We start from the raw sequence: 23659 nt of genomic DNA on the forward strand, positions 1-23659 counted from the left end.
TGAAAATTAAAACTATGTCCTTCATTATAATTTTAATAATTTGAAAAATTAAGAATTTCAAATAAGAGTTTTGGTTTTTAATTTAGAGGTTAAGGACCACAATTTAATATGCCTAAGTAAGTACATACAGATTGCATCTTTAGATTATACATTAGTATAAAAAGTTTTAAACCTTCAAAAACAAATTTAATTGATCATATTGAATTAGTTTTAAAATAAAAATGTCAATATGATTATGAGTAAAGAATTTGGCATTGCAATTGATTGTGATTTATACAAATTTTCTTTTTGGATAATAGCAGGTGAACATGAAATTATGCTATAACATGGCTTCTAATAAGAGGGTAAAAAATCTATGCTTGTTGTTATTCCCTACTGATATATTCATGCTACTTTCTTTCATACTACTTTAGGATTAACTGTTAAGTGAATTAAAAAGTTAAAAATTTTAAAAGTTAGAAAAATTTCAATTAAATTGATTAAAATCGAATTAATCAACTTAAGTCAATTAATTAGTTAAATCAGTTAATAAGTAAAATCACTTGATTTGGTTAATATGCATGTAAAAGTCAATTAATGGAATTTACTTACCTATTTAACCTACTTAAACGATTAATCACCCCCAATGAAGGCCCTCCTATATACTTAAATTAGAGGAAAGCACTGAGGGAATGGAAGGTATTCTCTCACGTTGATCCCCTAATTAAGCCCATGGATTGTACTCTCGTTATTGAAATCGTGGAGAGCAAAATGAAAAAGTGGGACAAGGAAAAAGGAAGTCCACAAGCCTGTTAATTGTTATATTAATTTATTAATTTTTAAAAATATATGTTAATAACACGTGTCAATCTTTTTTCATAATCTCAAGATCATATTTACACTTAAAAAATTATTAAATTTATATGATAAATAATATTAAATGTAATAATATTTTAAAAATAATAATTTGATACACTCCCGGTGTTTAAGTGTTGCATACTTGCATTGATTTTCAAAATTTCAAAGGCCTTTCAAAATAAATGCACAAACTTAATTTTAATATTTAATCAGGTAAAAAAATTTACTTAGTCATATATATATACATATATTCTTTCTCTTGCACTTTGGCCATGAAAATACACCTCAACAATGAAGATCTATAATTTCTCTTTGATAGGAATAAAAGATTCATATTGAAACATTAAAAGAAAAATCCAATGAGAAAACCAGATTAATACAAGCAAAAGAGAACCTCGAAAGTCCTTTTGTTTTTTGGTATAAAAGAGGCTCAAGAGTAATTAAATACAAGCAGCCTTGCTCAATGCCTCGCTCGTCTTCTTCAAGTCCAAATCCTCACAAATCTACACGGATTTTGATCTAATATACTAAAGTTATTAAATATGAAATTCAACCCCGTTTATAGAGAAAAGAAATTACACAAAGTTTTTATATTTTACAATTTAATAAATGAATTTAATATGCTTTGAATGATCAAAATATCATAAGAAAACATTGAGGATTACTGATTAGACTCTGGGCGCCGCTTCATGATCAATCTAATTTCATGGGAATGGAGTTAAGCAGTAACATCATAACATGGTTACGCAATCTAAGTTGGTCTTGGTTTGAACGCCGACAAAGTCATCCTACTTAAAATTCATGTCCCTCCACCATGTCGATGAAGACTCCACGTGGACAACTTGCTCACATGATTTTGACATTAATCAACTTGCAGCTAATCCTTTTCTACGTGCCTTACGTGTTGCCTTGCATGGCTAATGTCTTAGTTAATGTTAACACTTGGTTCTTAGTCTTATACAATTGTCGTTGGCTATTGAAGACGAAAATATAAACTTTTATAGGGGTATTTTATAATTTTTTAATATCTCATATTATTAAGGTACAAAAATCATATTGTTAAGGTACAAAAAGAGGTGAGTGTTTTAAATAAGTAAATTTATTATAAACTTGTTGCAAAGAAGAAAAAAGAGTAGATTCACGTGCAAACGAGATCAGGTAAGGTCTTGAGAAAATGCAAATTTTCTCTTTCTTTACACGCGAGTATACACATGCGTTAGGTTCAAGTGAAATTTTCTATTTTGGTTTTATTTATTTTTTACCTCAGCCTTTGAAACAGTCTCAAACACTATCTTACACATGGGCTAGGCCCAAATGAAATTTTGTATCTTGGTTTTATTTACTTTTTACCTCAGCCTTTGAAATTTTGTACTTTGGTTTTATTAATTTTTTACCTCAACCTTTGAAACAATCTCAAATACTATCTTACACATGGGCTAGGCCCAAATGAAATTTTATATCTTGTTTATATACTTTTTACCTTAGCCTTTGAAGTAGTCTCAAACACTGTTTTTTAACTAGTTCAAGTGAAATTTTGTATCTTGGTTTTATTGACATTTTACCTTAGCCTTTGAAACAATATCAAACGTTGTTTTTTAACTAAGTTTTATAACTGCTAATGTAATTTGAGATTTTAATTTTGAATTTTAACTGAGTTTAACTAGCCCAAGTGAAATTTTGTATCTTGGTTTTATTTACTTTTTACCTCAGCCTTTGAAACAATTTCAAACATTGTCTTTTAACTGAGTTTTATAACTGCTAACGTAATTTGAGATTTTAATGTTGAATTGTGAATGAGTTTTATAACGTATCTAATTTTAACAGTGAATTTCCTTACTTTGTGCAACGTTAACTTCAATTCTCAACCTATAAATACCAGTCTCTACCTCAGTTCACAACACACTTCTCAGAAGGCTGAAACAGTCTCAAACACTATCTTACACATGGGCGAGGCCCTAGTGAAATTTTGTATCTTGGTTTTATTTACTTTTTATTTCAACCTTTGAAACAGTCTTGAGCACTGTCTTCTAATTAAGTTTTATAGCTACTAATAATCTAAGATTTTAATGTTGAATTCTGACTGAGTTTTATAATGTATCTGATTTTCACGTTGAATTTCCTGAATTTGTGTAACATTAATGCCAATTCTCAGCCTATAAATACTAGTCTCTGCCTCAGTTCAACACACCTCTCATTTTTTCCTTTTCTCTATTGGGTTACTTCTTAGTTTGAATTTCTTATTGTTCATGGCATCCTTAATAGTTTGTACAAACTAATCAGGAAGAATGTTGAATCTTGGGGGATAACTGCTATACTCCGTCCTTTTGCATCGAGTTTAATACTTTAAAAAAATTATCCTTAAGAATAGTGTTTCACGTCTTAGATTTTCTTGAATTGTTTTTGTGCTTCAATATTTTTCCAACAATCTTAAAGATAATGAATTCTCACACTGATAATGTTGCTATCGCTATCCCTGCTACCACCACCTTTGCCAATGGTTTTACCTCAGCTCGCACTGACATGTCTTCAGTGTCTTATGCAAAACCGTTTCCTGACATATCCAAAATCGAGGTGTTTGATGGCAATAATTTCAAAAGATGGCAAGAAAGAATCTTGTCCATCGTTGATGTTCATGGAGCAGCTTTTGCATTGTCTGATTCCAAACTTAACAATGTCAAAATGTTGGAACAATGGACGCATGCAAATAAGGTATGCAGGCATACAATTATTAGTGTACTTTCTAATGAGCTATTTGATGTTTACAGTCCTTAAAAAGAAGCAAAGCAAATATCGGATTTAATGGTTGGCAAATATGGGATTTAATGGTTGTCAAATATACTACTAAAGATATTGGGAAACAAAAGTTCGTGATTGGAAACTTCTATCATTGGGAGATAACAGATGACAAAAATATCAAGAGTTAGATTAATGAATATCACAAGCTGGTGGATGATTAGAAGGTAGAAAATATCAACTTGCAAGAAGAGTTAGTTATTAGATTAATGATTGAGAAGTTGCCAAAATCCTAGAATGGCTACAAGCAACAATTGAAGCATAAAGAAAAGCAATTGTCACTTATTGTGCACATCATCATAGAAAATACAACTTGAAAAAAGATTAAGTCCTCCAAAGCTAAAGAACTTACAACTAAAGCCAATCTGATACAAGGCAAAATTTAGCATTGTCAATAAAGGTATACTAATAAACCTGATTATAAACCTAAAACTCCTTATCCCACCTTAAAAAACAAGGGTAGTTGTTATGTTTGTGGGAAACTAAGGCATCATGCAGCATAGTATAGGAAGAGAGCAAAGGGAAATGACAAACCTGTTAATCCAAGAGTCAACTTAGTAAAAGTAGACAAATCTGATCATATAATTACTGTGGTCATTTCTCAAGCAAATATGGTGGCCAGTGTGAAGGAATGGGTGGTAGACTCAGGTGCTACCATGCATATTTCTGTAAACAAAAATGCTTTTACCTCCTATACTCCAATAAGGGAAGAAGAAGAGACAATACATCTAAGTGATTCTTGAACTGCTCAAGTTCTTGGTAAAGGAAAAGTCCTTCTCAAGCTCACATCTAGCAAGACCTTAGCTCTGAATAATGTTCTACATGTTCCTAATATAAAGGCAAACTTGGTTTTTGTGGCTTATTAGGCATGGTTGGGGTAAAAGTGTCATTCGAATCTGACAAGATCATAATGACAAAAAATAATGTGTTTGTGGGTAAGGGATATTGTAATTAAGAATTTTTTGTACTTAACATTGCAAATGTCATAAATGAAAATGCTAGATCTTTTATTTACATAATTGACTCAATTGATTTATGGCATGCTAGATTAAGACATGTTAGTGTTCCTTATATTAAGAAAATGCAATCATTGGGTTTAATTTCTAGTATTAAAAATACATACTTTAGTAAATGTGTAACATATGCTGAAACCAAATGACTAAGAAAACTTGTATTTAATAAATAAAGAATCTAAATTGTTAAGTTTAATTTATACTGATTTGAGAAATTTGAAACAAATTATGACTAGAAGAGGTAAACAACATTATGTTACTTTTATTAACGACTACTCTAGATTTACTAAAATTTATTTACTTAGACATAAAGATGAAACTTTTGACATGTTTCTTAAATATAAAGTTAAGGTAGAAAATCAATTGATAAAAAGATAAAAAGAGTTAGATCAGACAGAAGGGGTGGATATATACCGATTAATGATATTTATGAAAAGAAATGAATAATTCATGAAAAAATTCCTCCATACTCTCCTAAATCAAATGGTGTAGTTGAAAGAAAAAATAGAATATTAAAAGAAATGATAAATTCTATACTTGTTAGTTCTAATGCACATAAAAATTTGTGAGGGTGAAGCTTTGTTATTTGTATGCTATATTCAAAATAGAATTTTTTATAAAAAAACTAGTAAGACACCTTATGAATTGTGGAAAGGCTATTATCCTAACTTAAAATATTTAAAAGTGTGGGGGTGTCTTGCTAAGGTTATGCATCTTGATTTTAAGAAAAGAAAAATTGACTCTAAGACATCTGATTGCATGTTTATTGGTTATGCTAAACATAGTGCTGCTGTTGTTCAATTTTTTACTCATGCAAGTATACGTATTGAAAAGATAATATAATAATGAGTAAAGTATCGTTCTCATAAAGAATTGTTTTAACGTCTTTTGTTAAGTACTAAAATTGACACACCTTAATCTAATCCAAATAATTAAAAATATAATTAAAACTAATAAACTAATAAACTAAAAATAAAGCTAATCTAAAATCTATTAGCAAATTTACTTTATTAAATTCGAGTGACTACTATACCTAAAATTATGATATCCCTTACTATTTCATCTGAATATTATCTCTCTCTCTTTTAGCTCAGTTTAATGGATTAAGTTGCTAACCTAGAGTCTTAAATTATTTACAAGTCTCTGTCGAGGTTCTCATAAAAATACATCTCTTAATTAATTTACTATATGTCTATGCAAATTATATTATAGAAAGATTTATTAAGTTTGTGCTCTAATCTTAGCTACGTATGGTTTATATATATATGTCTACCCTATATGCAAATCAAACCACCTAATCAACTAAGTGTATTCGATTATACGCTATTCTATTCAAGGTCTACCTAAATTTTCTTTTTCAAGGTTTAACTTAGGTTTCCAATTCAATCTAATTGGTGATCAGGCAATTAGAAGCAATAAGAACAGAATAAAATAAACAATTTAAATCCATCAAACATAAGTAAAAGAAAGATAAATAATTTAGACTACAGCTTGAGTTCAATTATAATCTTAGATTAAAAACTTAGTTCCCCATCAAGTCACACATCATCATCAAATTAAGTTTAAACAATAAAAACAAACTAAAAAAATAAAAGAAGAATAAAAAAGATAAAACTCAAGAATTATAGTCTTGATCTTCCAAGTCTTCTTGAATCTTTCAAAATCTTTTCAGCTTCAATGACTTTGTGGCTTGACTATCAGCTTTCAATCTGGTGTTTCGTTCTCTCATTTTTAAAAATCTTTCGAAAGGTTATTTTTATAAGCATTGAAGTTAGGCTAAGTTGGGTAAAGAAAGAAGTCAATTCCAATCAGGATTTCCTCATCAGACTATGTGGGTCGTAGCCTTGCCCAATTAATTAAAAAAAATAGTAATTGCTCTAGGACTGCTACAATATGTCAACTTCGATAAGAGTTTTGACCATCTTCTATGCCAAACTGGGCAAAGTGGTAATCATGAAAGTTGTATGGTTTTCTCTTATCTTTCCAATGGTTTAAGAATCTCTTCATTTGGAGCACTGTAGATAAAGTTATGGCCCAAATATCAAAATATATATAGTAAAAGTCTACACCTCAAAATTGCTTTCATTCTTTCACTAAAATTCTTCTTTAATCAAACACCTACAAAAGCACAAATAAATCAACAACAACCTATCTTAACCACATTAACGTCAAATTAAGCATAAAATTAACTAAGATTATAATGACTCACCTAAATTAACTAATTTAAAATAATTAAATAAAACCTACTAATTTATATTTATTACTACAAAAACTAAGCTAAATTACTATCAAAATTAAGTCCAAATAACTCTATATTATAGAGTTATCAGTTGGATAAAGATTTCTTTTATTAAAAAGTAATGTTCTTGATAATAATACAATTATTCAAAGAAAAAATGCTGAATTTTTTTAATATAATTTTCCATTGAGAACTAATACAATTCCTCATGCACATTTTAGTAAAAATAATTTTAAAATACAAAATGATGATTCGAGAATGAGTAAAAGACCAAGGAAAGAAATTTTTTTTGGTAATGATTTTTACACTTATCTTGTAGAAAATGACTTTTTGACTTATGTAGATGCAATTTTTTCAAAAGAAAGTTCATTTTGGAAAGAAGTTATAAAAAATGAGATTGATTCTATTTTGCAAAATCAAACTTGGGAATTAGTTTATTTACCAGTTGAAGCTAACCTAATTGGTTGTAAATGGATTATTTTTTTTTTTAAAATGTAATCCTAATGATTCTATTGATAAATACAAAGTTAGATTATTTGCTAAGGTTTTACTCAAAAACAAAATAAACTATTTTGATACTTTTGCTCCAGTAACAAGAATTTGATCTATTCGTGTTTTATTTTCCTTAGCTTCAATTTACAAACTTGTTCATCAAATGGATGTTAAAATAGTTTTTTTAAATAATGATTTAGAAAAAGAAATTTATATGACAAAATTCGAGGGATTGAAAAATGTTGGGCCTTGCTCCCCGTTGATGCTGATGTTACGCCCGCACATATAAAATACCGACGTCAAAAGGTCATTGGATTCAATTATTGAGAAACAAAAATGCACAAAATGTAATGTTTTCAACTTACCTTGAGTTTGGGTCTTTCTTGAACTCTACGTATTCTTTCTTGATTGTCACCTTGTCCTTGAGCGGGAGTAAGAATGGGTTCATACGGGCTGCCAATGTATTTATTGAACATGATGATCCATGCCATTTCAGTCTCATCTGCATCTAAAGTCACTCATTGCTATACGTTAGGCAAGTCTATTGTAGACGTCGATGACATGCTATTGTGAGACTACCTCACTGGTGTGGTATGAATTGGTTGTGTAGTGTGAACTAGATGTGTGATACAAACAAGAGGTGGGGTCTAAGGAAGAGGTGTGCTTTGGGTAAGAGAATTGTACACGACCATTTGCCACTGCTCGGCACCCATGAGTGAATCTACACTAGTTGGCTCCTCATTACCTATCTTTTCACCAACTACGTCAAAGTTCCTAATATCTCCCACACTTTGCTCCACATCCTCATTGCCACCACCATCATTGTTGTTGCCACTGCTAGTATCATCCTCGTTGCCATGATCATCAACCTCGTGGCCATCGCCATTGCCATCGCCATCGCCACCACTGTGTTCCTTGTTGCCACCAACATCATCCCCATCGCCACCAACATCATCCCTGTCGACATCAACATCATCCTCGCGGCCATCGCTGTTGCCACCACCATCAACACTGCCACCACTACCATCAACCTTGTAGGTGTCGCCATCATCATTAGACGCATCATCATGTTAACAGGTAGACCAACCCTACACAATGAGAGAAATTAGAATCACAAATAGGTTAGAAAACATGTTGCTACACACCATGACTAAGAATACAAAAATTGCTACACACCATGCCTAATTAAGTTATCACATACCATGTTTTAAAACCAATGATATTACAAACCATGTACAAATTCCTACATTGTTATAGACCATGTTAAAAAGATATGTTGCTACATGCCATGCTTATAAACATTATGTTGCTACATGCCATGCCTAACCATCTAAGTTACTACAGCCATGCCTACAAATACTAAGATACTACATGCCATTCTATCACAATATGTTACACGCCATGTTAACAATATTTAAAGTAAATGGGCATGGTGTGTAACAAGATTAGAGATTTTTCTAAACCCTCAACTACCTATAGTTAACAAAATGAACAACTTTGCACAGGACAAGCAGCCATTTGACAATATAATCAATGAATATGGAAAGTGAACAACAAAACCCACTTAAAAACACATATTTTTATTAACAATTTCGAACAAAACCCACTGATTGAACCACTCAAATACATTAAAACATCAAAACCCTCTTCATGTAACTTCAATCTCAAGCAATATGGCATTGAAACATATAAACCCACAAAAAACACTATAAAAAAAACTCAAATACTTCCTAAATGCTATATGAAAAAAATGATAAAAGCTAGAAAATCATACTTGTGCAAAGAAGATGTCAAGAAGTCAACATACAAGTTGGTCCTTTAGTGAGTGCATGTTCTTTTGCCACTCCGGCTTCAACTTGCCCACAACCTGTCTCAAGTGATGCATTGTGACCATATTGTCATTGTTTACCCTTCCCTTGTGTAATTGCAATAAGAGTGAATAAGACGTTAGTCGATAGTAAAACAAGGTATTGTTAGGTATACAAAGAATCATCCTTACCGACTATTAGGCGATGTCAACGAAATGATGAGGTGGCACTCGCGTTAATGTACTATGACAGGCAATCGATGTTGTTGGGGTTGCAATGTGTATCTAAAGAGGTAGTGTCAGCGTATGCATCTAAGGATGTAGCGTATGCATCTGAGGACATGACATATACATTTGAGAAGGTGGCGACTTATGTCTCTGATCATTGGGTTGGGATTAAGCAGCTTGGGTAATATCGAGCTCGTCATCCTCTTCATTCATCAAATGAGGGCGTGATTGGCTGTCGTCTCTAGATGTGCCAGTGCAACTTTGCTTAACAGCGCCATCAGCTCTTTTTTCCTTAAGCACTTTCCTCTTCTGTCTTAAATTGAAATCCCATGCATCTCGTTCCTTTAAATGCCACAGTGGAACGTACTGATGCCCCTTAGATAAAAGGACATCTATGTCAGCCCAATATGGCATTGTGGTCTCCTCCACTGTGGGCTCCAAGGTATGGTGTTAGCACAACTGCATAAAACATACATTGCAATTAGTTTGAAAGATAGTTGACATACGATAACAAAAAATTTGTAACGCTTCGCTTACCTTATGAATGGACTTCAATTCTACCAATGACTTATGGAACAACTTTGGCTTTTGCCTACATTCCCATCTACACATTTGTGGATAAACGTCGCTGACGCGGGAGCCTATTAAAGTTTAAAAAGTAAGAATGACCTCCATCACCCAAAATTGCAAAGTCAATTGTAACAATTATAATCACCTAAATGCTACACGACATGCCTTAATAAAATGTTATGTGAAAAGGAAAATGGAAAACGTTAGGTGACATTACTTGTACTGGTCATGTAAATCTATGTATGTTGTAGTAAAAAGGCTTAACCTTCTCAAAACCTTGGCCTCGGTCTTTATTATGGGAGAAACTTTAAACCCTCTTAATAGGTAGTTCGCATGCAGCCTCCACACATAGTGACCACACAGGAACGCATTCCATGCTTCCATGTCTTTAACCAATGCCAACAGTCACAGTGCCACCCATCTTTTGTAATCTTGTCTAATTAAAATATTATTCATGAGTAAGACAAAGGCCATCTTTATTGCGTCTCCCTGATGCTCAAAGTTGTCAAGCTGGAACCTCTCAAGCAATTACATCAGCTACACCTTCTTGTCCCCTCCCTAGTATTTATCATGAATTCCTTCAAGGATGAGCTCGTAGGGATGTGAAAAAACATTTATCACTGGGTCGAACTTCAATTCTATTACAAGGCAAAACTCACGCTTGGATAAATGCACCTCTATTTTGCTTATGGCAAACCAAAACTCATATTTTGTTGCATCAGGTTTATTGATTCTATGCAACATGATGTTGTGCAGGAGACCGGCATAAAAGAAGCCTTGCGGATATACGTTCAACAACCTCTTGAAGCGTGTAGCCTTCACTACATTGTACTTATCCACCTCACGGAGCGTGTTGATTATGTATGGTAAGTGCACCCACTTACAATAGGTGTTAATGGTGACATGGAAGGCCCATTTGTCCTTCTGAACAAAAAAGCTAAGCTTTAAGGTTTTTGTACCGTGTGAAAACCATTTACAACAAAAAACAGTAATGCACAGGTAAGCTACACGCCTTGAACAATTAACCTAGAGAAGTTACATACCATTTACAAAAAAATTAATATTGTTACACACCATGTAAATCAAATTAAATGTTATTACACGTTATGCCTACTAACTAAGTTATTACACGCTATGCTTAAAAATCCATGGTTGCTACGTGCTATGTCTAAAAATTCTTAATTGCTACATGCCATGCCTAATGACTAAGTTGTTACATACTAGCCTAAAAATCATTGGTTGCTACACGCTATGCCTAAGAATTCTTAGTTGTTACATGCCATGCCTAATGATTACATTGTTACACGCTATGCCTAAGCTGCTACATGCCAAGTCTAAAAATCCTTGGTTGCTACATGCCATGTTTACTTATTCTTAGTTGCCACACGCCATGTCTAATGACTAAGTTATTACATGCCAAGCTTAAAAATCCTAAATTGCTACATGCCATGCCTAAAAATCTTAAGTTGTTGCACGTCATGTCTAAAAATTCTAAGTTGCTAAATGCCATGCCTAACAATCTAAATTGCTACACACCATGTTGAAATTCATAAATAATGTTACATGTCATTCCCATTTTGTCTCGATATGTTACATGCCATGTTAACAACGTTCAACCCAAATGGGCATGACTAATAACATCTTTGGGGATTTCCTTAAATCATAAACTACCTATTTAACAAAATCAACATCTTCAAATAACACCATATGCCATTTAACAACATAACAACGAATATGGCTACCATCACAACAAAAATCACTCCAAAAACACATAATATTATCAACAAGTTCGAATTAAAAACAAGCATTGTAACCCCAAAACATAGCATTCAAACATCAAAACTGACTCCATTTAACTACATTGTCAAGAAATATGGCATTTAAATAACAATACCCATTGAAAAACATAACAAAAAATTCAACAATAATTGACGTACCTCTTTACGCAGTTGCAAACTTGTTGCTGTGAGTGATTACTTTATTTTGAACTTGTTTGAACACTTTGCTAGCTTTGGGAATGAGGAATGAATCCAACGATGTAAATGCTCAAATGCTCTACTCTTAGTCAAATATGTAGAAATGATTTTGATGGTTTTTATTTTCAAACGACGTGTAACAACATTTTTTTTTTTCAAAATGGCATGTAGCAAATTGTGGGGAAGGTTATTTTCAAAAACATGCACTTAAGGTTTCATTAAAGGTGATTTTATCTCAAAATTTTTTCTCTTGGATAAAAACAGTTAAAATTATGGGGAGGTCATTTTCAATAACACCTTATCTTTGAGGGAAATTTTCAAACTTTACCCTAAAAAAATATTTAGAGGAAGCATTTGTATGTCTTTGAATTTTGCTTGATATTCAATCCAAAATGGAATAAATTACATCAGAATTTTTACGTAATATTTTGTTTTCATTCGGTAAAGTTTAAAACTCAATTTTTAAAATTATGACTTTTTCAAAATATGCAAATTTAATCAATTATCATTAAAATTAAAAAAAAAACTTATCACCTCAACATCACATGCATGTCCACATGGCATAAAAATCATCAATGTTTAATATTTTACTCTAAAGAATGAAAATGCATATATTATGCCTTTATTTGAGTTGACAAAGAATCCATTTTCATGTAAAAGTCGAATGGTAAAGATCAGTGGGAACATAAGGATAAACAAGATGAAGAGCCGCCTTAATCTCTTTTTCAAAGTGATAAGCCACTCTTAAACTTTACATGGTATCTATAAGCTTTAACTGGTCAAGAGTATTATTAGTGGAAGTGGAAACAATCAACCTTTTAGCATCTTGCTTCAACTTTTTCAGCCAAGTGCTATGGTTCTCGTACTGTAATTAAGAAGGGCTAGGTACAAGTTAAAAACTACTAGTATAAACGTTGTATGTCAGATTAAGCTCTTTTATGAAATGAAGGTAACGTAACTTACCGTGAAGGAGTTGATGAGTTCAGGTTCCATATATGGTGGGAGCGTAATCAACCAACCTGTGTTGATGGCGTTGCCTTGATTGATATTGTTGGAGTTCATTGTCAAACTTGAAGCAAGATATTAATTACGCAGAGCAGATGAGAGAGGCTAGCTCTTGCTTAATTGCCTACCAAGGGCAGAGGGTCATTTACTTATAGAGGGCCATGACCCTCCAAAAATTTTGAAAATTTTTAGTTATTATATATACATTTTTAATAGCCATGTAGAGTAGGGGTGAGTAAAATTTGGTCAAAATCGAATTAATCGAATAAATCGACAAATTCAATTAATTTGATTTTGGTTTTGTCAGTTTGGGTCGATTAAAAAATTTTGAAATTGGTTAACCGAATTAATCGACTTTGAAATGAGTATATTTAAGGGTTTTTATTACATGTATGCACTCACACTGATTATATATATTTATGTGTGTGTGAATGAAGGGCTAAATTTAATCATCAAGAGGGATTTTCTGGCATGTATTAACTTACATATTTTTTCTAAACTTGTATATGAATAAATGACTTAGATTTAATCATCAAAAAAATAAAAAATTAAATACACTTTATTTAGACATTAATATTATTAAATATTTATATAAATATAATCATACAAAAATTAATGTAAAATACCTATAAAATATAATGAAAACTATGCCCTAAGTTTAAGTTATTAATATAACTTATTATATGAACTTATTTTTATCTTAAGTTATTAATATATTTACTATATATAGTATATTTATTAATATAAAATATATAGTCTATACTATATAGAGTACTACAAACTATAGTAACTTATTTTTCTATAAATTATTAATCAACTATAGTAATATAATATAACTTATATTAAATTATTAATATTAGTGTACTATAGTAATATAACTAATATTAATAATCTAATGTAGTAACTTATTAATATATATTAATATATTAATGTTACTATAGTATAACTTATATTACTAAAACAACTTATATTAATATTAATATCCTATAACAATATAACTTATATTAATAATTAACTATATTATAATTTAAAACAATATATTATATATTATATAGTATACTTATTAATTTACTAATTAGTCAATAACAATTTACTAATATATATAACAATATACTATTATATAGTATATATGTTGTGTGACTCATTAGTATACTTATATACTATATAAGTAAATATTAACTATATATAGTAACATGTTAATACACAATACATTGTATTAGTATATAGTTATACACTATATATAATATATATCAAAACAATATACGTATATACTGTATATTTATATATAGTAAATATTAATATAATATATATTGTTTACAGTTATACACTATATAATATATATCTTATTACACTATAGATAGTGTACTTATTAATACACTAATTAATCAATATTAATAATTTGTCAAAATTACATATTAATAATATACTATATTAGTATATTAGTAAAATTATAAGTAATAATGTAATACGTGGTAACATAAAGTACATTATTAATATATTATTTAAATAAATTAAAAAAATTAAAAAAAGTTAAAAAAAATTTGGTTAAATTGGTTAAGACCGATTTAACCAACTAAAGTCAGTTAAAGTTTTTAAATCGGTTCGGTTCAATTAATTTTTTTAGAAAAGTCGGTTAAGTCGGTTCCATTAACCGAATTAATCGATTTAATCTGATGCTCACCCTATTGTAGAGTAGTATATTTATGGGGCCATGGCCCCTAAAAAATTTTTAAAATTATTTATTTATTATATATATTTCAATGCTCCTCAAAATAATTTTTTATTTAATAATTAATATAAATAAAAAATAATAAAATGACCTTACAAACCCTAATCAACTTTACCCTAACTCTTAAATTTATTCACACCTCTTTCTCTCTCTTTCTCTCTTTTTTTTTCTCATTCTCTTCTCTTTTGTTTTTTTATTTTTACTTTACTTTTTCTTATGTAACTTATTATTGAAACACACTTTATTCTTTAAAAGAGATTTGTTAGTTTGTGAGCTTACATAAAAACTACTCACCACTATTGTGTGAAGGTAAAATTTTATTTTATCTCATTTTTTTCTATTTATATTATTTAACTATTTATATATTTAATCATTGTATGAAATTTTGTATATCGTATTTGACTATTTATATTTTATGCATTATATTTTATGAATCCAAAAAATATCATCGACTACAATTTTTTTATAAGTATTTCTTTTCTTTTTTTTTTATTTATATGTTATATAAAATTATTGTCTATTATGAATTTTTTTATTGTTGTTTAAATGCAACGTATTAATTTTAAAAATTTTTAACCTTTATTCCTCTTCGTCTTTAATTCCTAATAAAAGTTGACTAGTTTCGTCCATGTTGCCTACTCACTTTTCTTCTATCCAGGTAATGATCTTAATTTACTTTCTTAAATTTCAATGGCTTTTTCGTTTTTTAGCAAAATCATAATTTGAATGTTAGTCAAAGTGAACGATGGGAAGATTAATTAATTATAAGGTGATTAGTGGGCTTATGTATAACACATGTTTATACTTGATAAATTATAGGTTGCGTACTGTTTTATCTTTTATATATAATGTTTGTTTGGCTTAGCTTTTTTCAGCTTATTTACTTCTTAAAAGCAAAAGTCATACCAAATATAAATTTTGAAAAGCTCTTAAAAAAAAGTAATTTTTTTTAAAGAATAAAATTTTTTAAAAAAGAAAAACTCTTATGAGAAGTTTTTTCTTCTCTTCTTTTAAAAATATAGNTTTCAAAAAAAAAATACCTTCTATATAATTTTAACAAAAATTATAATTTATTAAAAAGAACTTATAAAAAAAAATTTATCAAACAATTTCAGTTTAATTTTAAAAGTTATTATGTTTTATAAAAGTTTCATAATAACTTTTAAATTAGAAAAAAATCAAATCAAACAGGTTCATATATATATATTCCTAACCTTGTTGATAATTTTAGTAGATTAAACATGAACAGGGTATATCTATTTCTTATCGTAAGTTACTTTCTTCACGTTTTATTTATTGACACCTACACCCAAGAATCCAAGGTAGAACGTCTTTATTCTTGAAGCTTCTTTCCAAGTCTTCCATTTTTTGACTCAGCTGCTTCTATGGTTGAATAACAAAGGAAAAAGAAAAGTAAATGGGGACTGTCTTTTCCTCATTTTACAGTATTTCTTTCATATATATATATATATTATTCTTGTATGGCCCCTATCATGCAGTTTTATTTCCGGCCCAAGCCTGGTATGGAAAACAAAGCATAGGATGTCATAATATTTCATTTCTGAATTTCCCATCATATTGAAATCATTACTTATGTAACTTTATACACCATCAATTTATTTAAGTTTAAATCCTAAAAAAATCCTTGTATTATGTATATTCAACTAAACCATTCATCTTTTATTGTATTTAAATGATTCGTTAAATTCAATTTAAGTCCAAACAAGTCTTTAACCTAACAGAAATTTTATTGTCGTTAAACTCAATGTCAATTGACTTTTTTTGCCCATGGTGCACACGTGACTTGATGAGTTAACATGGCCATATGATAGCTGATGTAGCCAAATGCATTGAATTATTTTGGTCACATATGCCACATGAGCAAAAATGGTAGTTAATATTGAATCTAACTGCAGTTAAATTTTTATTAAAGTTAAGCACCTTTTAGATCTAAATTAAAGTTTAAGAGCTTGTCTGAATCTAATAAAAGAGGAACAGCTTAGTTGGATAAATAGCCAAAGTACAAGGGCTATTTTATTGTTTATGTCATTTATTTATATATTTTCACTTTACAAAAAATATTAGAAACCTTTTTTTGTAAATATCATTTGATGAAATGATGAATAATGATTTATTGGTAGTATGAAGAGTAGATACCTATTTGATTTGGTTTCGGGAATAGCTTTACTAAAAAAATAAATTATTGAAGTTGGTTTAAAGTTCAAACAAAAGTTTGGCAAAACAATTTTAATGTTGACATGTAATAAATATAATGATCATGTAAATGCTGATGTGATAAAAATAATGAACTTTAATAGTTTTCATGTAAAATAAAAAAGTTTAATTAAACAAAAATAATACTCTAAGTGCTCAATTAAATACATGAGACAGTAGGTTATTCAAAAATTTTAATATATGGACTTTTTAATATTTTAGCCAAAGTAAAACTCTAAAAGGAGCTAATATGCAAAATAGAAAAAAATTGAATAAAATTTTGAGTTGACAAAATATTCTTAATTATTTCAAATAATTTGAAATTGATAAAACTTTTTAAATATCTCTCATTTGTTCATACTTTTAACTATAGCTTTAACTAGTCAGAAGGAGCTATTCAACACACACACACACACACAATATATCAAATAACTCTTTATAGAAGTTTTTTTTTATTAATTTAGAGAATGGAGGATTAAAAAAATTTGTTCTTAAGTAAAGGAATTATTTATTAATCACTGAATCAAATATTAAGATGTTCTTAAAAACATTTTTAATACACCGCTCACAAATATGAAACACCAATACTAACTACTCATTCTAGGCAATTATCGATTATGCTTTAGTTCTTTAATTTTACTTAATCTCCTTGAATTAGCTAATTGCTCTTTGATAAAAAGGGTAAAATACCTCATCTCTTAAATTTTAATCGAAATTTCAAGCGAGTTCATTAGTTTTCGAAATAAACACTTCGTCTAAAAAATGTAAACACTGTTAACAAAAAATTTGAAAAGATAAAAGTGCTCTTTTTTTATTAATTTAAAAAATTATTATATTTTTTAAAAAGATTCAAGGAGCACCATTTTTTTAAATTAATAAAAATTATATAGTAATAATTTTTAAAATTAATAAAAGATAAAATTATTCATTCAATATTACCACATCATTAAATAAATATAAATATTAACGGTTGACTAACGGTTGAACCTATTTGTTCAAGAGAAGATATTTTTTTGAAACGAAATATTCATTTCGAAAATTAATAGACTCGTTTAAAATTTCGATTAAAACTTAAAAAGTGGGAGTATTTTGTGTTAGAAAAAATAATGAACTTTATGTTTAATACACTGTATTTTGAAACATATGACAATTTATACAAGAAGCATTTCAAGAGTTTAATTTATGTATAATTGTATTAGTCTATCACTAATATTTTTTACAGTAAATTACATCCATGTTATCCAGTTTGAAGTAAATGCCCTTTTGGTTTCTAAAATTTAGAACATAACTTATTCGTCTCTGTACTGTCAACGTTATAACGTAATGATGCTTCCATTAATATGTTTGTGTCAAGTCTAGCGTTAAATATTAAATGATGTCACGTGTCTGATCAAATATAAATTTAAAAATTAATTGATTTAAATTACAATATTAAAAATTATTCTTTTGTTTTTATTATAATATGATTTATAAGTAAAATATTTTTCTTTTTTAAAAATATAAAAAATAAGCTTTTCTTTTAAAATAAGATTAAATAAAAAATTTCAATATAAATGTACATACATTTAATAAGAGTTTGACACAAATGTCTGACACCATTGTGACACATGTGTACTTAACTTCAAAACTAATTGAAAAATTAATGAAAAATATTTGGTCACAATGTTTAAATTACATAAATTAATAAATTATTTTTAAATTATAAAAAATAAAAATAATATGCATTTCAAATGTTAAGAAACAAGGTGTAATTTACTTTATTTTTTACCTGCTTAAAATTTTTACTATTTTTTCAATTAAAAATCTTCAATTAAGTGATTTCTAAAATTAAAAATAAAAATTTTGGTTTGTATATTTATACACCTTTTTTAAGAGAAAAAAACTTCATTAATTAGCTTGCAATATAAACGATAAGGAAATTTATGTCCCAAAATTAGATTGAACCCCAGCAACGCGTCAAATCTATAATCATTACAGATGGAGATGCGGGGTATCGATCCCCGTACCTCTCGCATGCTAAGCGAGCGCTCTACCATCTGAGCTACATCCCCATGGCTTATTCGTCAAGTTTGGTAGCTTTTCTGGGCAAAGGCACGTTGGCGGTTGGGGTTTATTCGTTTGCCGCTGGAGAATCATTGATTCATGAAAGACACTTGCTGGAGGGAATCAGAAGACGGGAATCCAACTTCAAAGTTATCTGATGAAATGTTTGGAGTTTTCCTGAGTTTGGTGTCCCACTTGCTTTATTCATTGGTTCTTGCTCTTGTGAGTTTTAATACTTGGCCCTTTTGCAAAATGACAATTAATATTAGGTGGGTCGGTGCATTTAACAATTTTCTCTTTTTTGTTGCTTTGTGTTTATTTTCTGTTCCACGTGAATTTTCTTTTTTCTGTCTGTTTCATGATAATTTCTGTTTCTTGTTTGCTTGCTTCAATAATTTCCTTTTAATTTTTTTTCTGATATATGGTATTTACCTGTGCAATGAGCCTGCAAATGCATTCCAAGATTGTTTTAATAAGGAGAGATTGCTCTTTGAAAAGCCCCGGGGGGGGGGGGCGGGAGGAGTTTAAAGAACTGTCTCATTTTAATGGAAAAAGAAAGATGATTGTGTTGTATGGTGATGGTCATAATTAGATCCTGGTTTTCTAATATCCTAGGCATCGGGAAACTGGGTTTGCTCCAGTTCTGTTTTTCGTCCTTTTACTGGAAGGTTGAAGCACATACTAATGAAATATCTGTTCTTTAACTCAATATGGTGAACAAAAAATCTCTACATTTTTCTTTGATGAGTGATTTATGTAGAATTAAGCCAATAATAACATCTTGACTCTATATCTTTAACAAGTGAGTTAGTCTTCTTTTTCCTCCTATGATAGAGAACTTTATCATGAATACCTTTGTGAAAATTCAGTAAACAGACAGTTTCTAATTAGCGAATTAATCTCAACTAGGAGCTTAGGTAGTTGGATTCTTCGTGCTACTAAATACTATTTACCTGTCTAGCACCAAGCATTCTGTTGGATTAGTAACCAGATTTTCTAAAGAGAAAGTCTGTCATTCAAAGAAGGTTATATCTGAGTCAATGAAATATGTGAAATGAAATTCTAGAACAGTGGACTCTCGAAACTTAAGCATGTGTACCGATTACAAGGAGTTCCAGTTGAAATTGGAACCCAAACACGATAGAGATCACAATTCATCTAGCTATTCCAGCACATAATTATTCTGCATCCAATGGTGAGTTAGCTTAATGTTAATTCTTTGACATTTTTTTTCTTAAACTCCAGACTGTATCTGATATGTTAGAATCTATATCACTTATATGCAAATCTCTAAAATTCCTATGAGGAAATTACTGTTTATGGCCTTACAGTGTTATGTCTTGCCTCCAATCTCTTGGTACTGTCTACCGACTCCCTTGGATTTCTAAATGGTACTTGCTTCATGAAGAATGAATCTTTTTTAGATTTTGTACGGACTTCATTACGGAAATGCCACGCGGAGAATGTCAATCAGTTGGTTGTGGCCGGCAGACGTGCTTGCCGCCTTCTTCTCGGACAACTCTCATTAAAGCTGTAAACCATTCTAATGATGATACTTTACGTTCATTTTAATTAGTTTCTAATTTTAGGTTTACAGTAATTAATTTTATGTTTGTCATAATTAAGTTCAAGAATATCTACAATTTTCTCCATACCCTTATTCAGGCCAAAGAAAATCCCTTAGTGATTATGATTGAGGGAATTTTTGACAATTGGCATGTAACCATAACTATTGTACCTTCTTGCATGGCCTGAAAATTTAATGCAAATTCTTCCCTTCTTATCCTGTAAACTAACTCCATTTCTTTGAGTAGCCTACAACAAGTTCTCTTCCTTCTTCACTCTCTTATCCAATTTCTGTTGACCATGGGTCGCAAGAGGCTCCTGATGAAGAGAATTGATAATCCTTGCTCTCGCCAGATAACGTATTCCAAACGCAGGGAAGGCATTCTCAAGAAGGCCAACGAATTATCTGCATTATGTGATACAGATGTTGGCCTTCTGATGTTTTCTCCTACCGGTCGATTGACCAGCTATGCTCACCAGGGAAGGTGGATGAAGAGTATCTAATTGATAATAATGTTATTTATGTTCTGGTTTCCATTATCTTGTATTCTTAAGTTTTTTATGCATCTTGTTATAAAATTTTTGTTATGCCTTTTATAGGATTGAGGATATCTTTCTTCGTTATATTGACCAACCTGATGATTTCAAGGGGTGTGTTTTGGTCATCTTTGCTATTTTTGTTTCATAAAGATTTCACAAATAGCCAAGCTGAGGGTTTACTGATAAGTTTGTATCTGTCCTTGTCTGTGTTTCCACCCCTGTTTTATCCCCAAAATGTTCTCCATATATCAGACCTGTTGACAATGAAGAGGTAGTCTATCTCTCTCTCTCATCTCACCTTTGACCCCTTTTCTGAGATTGATTTTATCTTCTGACTCTGCTGTCTCTTACCTGTGCTTACAGTTCTTGTACCAAAGCCTGAAGCATTTGAAAAATGAAGGAGAAATGGTGGATAAAATAGGAAGGTGTTATTTCCTCTCTCTCTCTCACTCCAGACATGCACATATGTTTGCTTATACTCAGGCACAAGCAGTTATGGTTATTTTATTTCCTTTCTTTCTCACAAGCGTTCTTTTTCTTTTATCCTGTGAATAATTCATCGGCTGTTAACGCAATGATGTATTCAGCATGGAGGTAAACAAACTCTCAATAACTTGCTGTTTGCTGCTCCCTAATGATGGTAGTTCCCATAACTTTCTAGTTTTCTTCTCTCTTTTGACTTCCTAGGTTCTTGAGAGAAAACTTCGTGATCTCAATCGGCAAAAATATGAAGCGCAGGACAAGCTGAGGTAATTTTTTTTCATTTTCCAATTACTGTTTTCTGCATGATTGCTATCAATTTTTGTTGAGTTGTAGCAGGTAATTTTAACTGTTGCTTGAGACAACTTGGGATAGTTTGATAACATATTCTATTCTTGCTTTTCCTGTTATTAAATTAAAAAAAAAACAGATCTTATAATCCAGATATGACAAAGATCCTCTCGATTCCTGAAGCTCATCTCCACCAGCAATTTGTTATGGATGCAATTCGACGAATAGAAAAGTTGAAAGTGAGTAAATTTTCCCTAGTTAATTTGCACCTGATCTAATGAAGGTTAATATCAACAATATTTCTTCTCCTCAGAAGGCAAAGCTGCTTGAAAAAGAGATTTCACCTTCAAAGCCCCACAATGTTGAGGTAACGTAAAGAAAATGGGGGAGAAACAGGAAGGACTGTTTAGCATAAAAGCATTCTCCATTTATGGTAAACAGCTATTATTGTTGCATGCATTAATTCCTTCCATGTTTAATGAATAGATACCTATCATTGAGGTGAAGGACTCAGACTTGACAACTGAAGAATCCGTAAATTCTAAAAGAAATAGGTAAAGATTTTGACTTTTGCATATGGTTGTGTGTAATTCAAAATCATATTTGGATTTCTCAGCCTAATATCTTATAAACTTGTATGAAGAATCAAGGGATCTTATTCGTCTAGGCAAATTTTTGGTTGCTGAGTTTTGCTGTTGTATTCTTATAGGAATCAATCAGCTGATGATCAGAAAGAGGAAACTCGGCTACCCACCGGACCGCATCTAAGCATTAGCTACCTCAAAACCCAGAAGAATTGGAACCTTCAAAATGCGGAGGACATTACATCAAGGCCACATGTGTTAGAGGTGTAAGTTGTCAATGAAAAGCACAGAAGTGTTGCGGACTGGATACAGACTTCAATAGATATAGCAGCTTATATGGTATTCATAAAAGCAATTCATGCTGTCAGCATCTTGGGCTTCGCCAAGCAGTTGTTACCATCCTCTGATGTGGTGAGGTCTAAGGTTTAAAATTCTCTTTCTCCTTCCTTAAGACTTGTTGAAATGTACAAAAAATAAACAGGATGTTGGTTCTAGGGTTTGCCAGTAGCTCTAGCAATCGTGTGATGTAATACTCGTCTGAAGTCTGAAAATGCCTAGTTTTGTGGTTACTATGAATATGGTTTGCTATACACATTCTGTTACAATAGCAAGCAATTGCCAGTCTGTCGAAAGATAACATTAATTATTCTATTAGGCCGTTGTCCAAAGATGGCTTTGGTCCAGTCCCACGCAAATGTTGGTAGTGCTGGCTCGCCTCAGTTAACATTAATTTCATTTTTGTTATCATTAATTGAAATCTGCTAAAACATGCAAGTTATGTGTTGAATTTTGAGAGACATTTTCATTATCATATTTATGATAGTTACTTCATTTTTCAAACACGTTATTACAATAATAAATTTGATTATATTAACATCAATGTCTAGAATTTACAATAAAAAACGAACTTAAAAAAAGTAATGAAATTTTTGACAAATTTTAATTTTGAGGGATTGACGAAAACCAATAGTAAATGTCAACTATTATTCTTTTTGGTTGAAAGTTGACTCTCGGATTACTCAACTGATGCAGTGCTTAAACGCTCAAACTAAGACATTAAATCAGCATTAAATATATCTTAGTCAAAGTAAAAATTAGGCATAATACTTTAAAAAAACTTTTGAATTGTTCCAAAAAAATTTTAAAATTATTTTATTTTATTATTGCGTTCAATTAAGTCTCTCTATTTTTATTTTAAATCAAGTAAGATCTTATGGTTAATGGATAATTAACTGGATTTAATTAAAATATC

General features: G+C 30.3%; 1 protein-coding gene and 1 non-coding gene across 2 annotated transcripts; one reads left to right on the top strand and one right to left on the bottom strand.

The window, feature by feature from the left end:
- On the bottom strand, window positions 18882-18954 carry TRNAA-AGC. Its single transcript has one exon. It is a non-coding gene; the product is annotated as a tRNA-Ala (tRNA).
- Window positions 19110-23164, top strand: LOC18608540. The gene is made up of 11 exons (XM_018115815.1): window positions 19110-19168; window positions 20278-20479; window positions 21113-21163; window positions 21305-21323; window positions 21416-21477; window positions 21640-21646; window positions 21740-21801; window positions 21963-22062; window positions 22137-22190; window positions 22310-22377; window positions 22533-23164. Exons 2-11 carry the CDS (start codon window positions 20349-20351, stop codon window positions 22675-22677), a joined length of 699 nt encoding a protein of 232 aa, XP_017971304.1. The 5' UTR covers window positions 19110-19168; window positions 20278-20348; the 3' UTR covers window positions 22678-23164.

This window comes from Theobroma cacao, chromosome 2, assembly GCF_000208745.1.
Source record: "Theobroma cacao cultivar B97-61/B2 chromosome 2, Criollo_cocoa_genome_V2, whole genome shotgun sequence".
Lineage (NCBI taxonomy): Eukaryota > Viridiplantae > Streptophyta > Magnoliopsida > Malvales > Malvaceae > Theobroma > Theobroma cacao.

Coding starts and splice junctions, on each gene's coding strand:
- LOC18608540 (XM_018115815.1), top strand. CDS start 20,349: ATGAAGAATGAATCTTTTTTAGATTTTGTACGGACTTCATTACGGAAA. Junction 21,802..21,962: donor GAAGCGCAGGACAAGCTGAG/GTAATTTTTTTT, acceptor AAAAAAAAACAG/ATCTTATAATCCAGATATGA. Junction 22,191..22,309: donor CAAAGCCCCACAATGTTGAG/GTAACGTAAAGA, acceptor TTTAATGAATAG/ATACCTATCATTGAGGTGAA.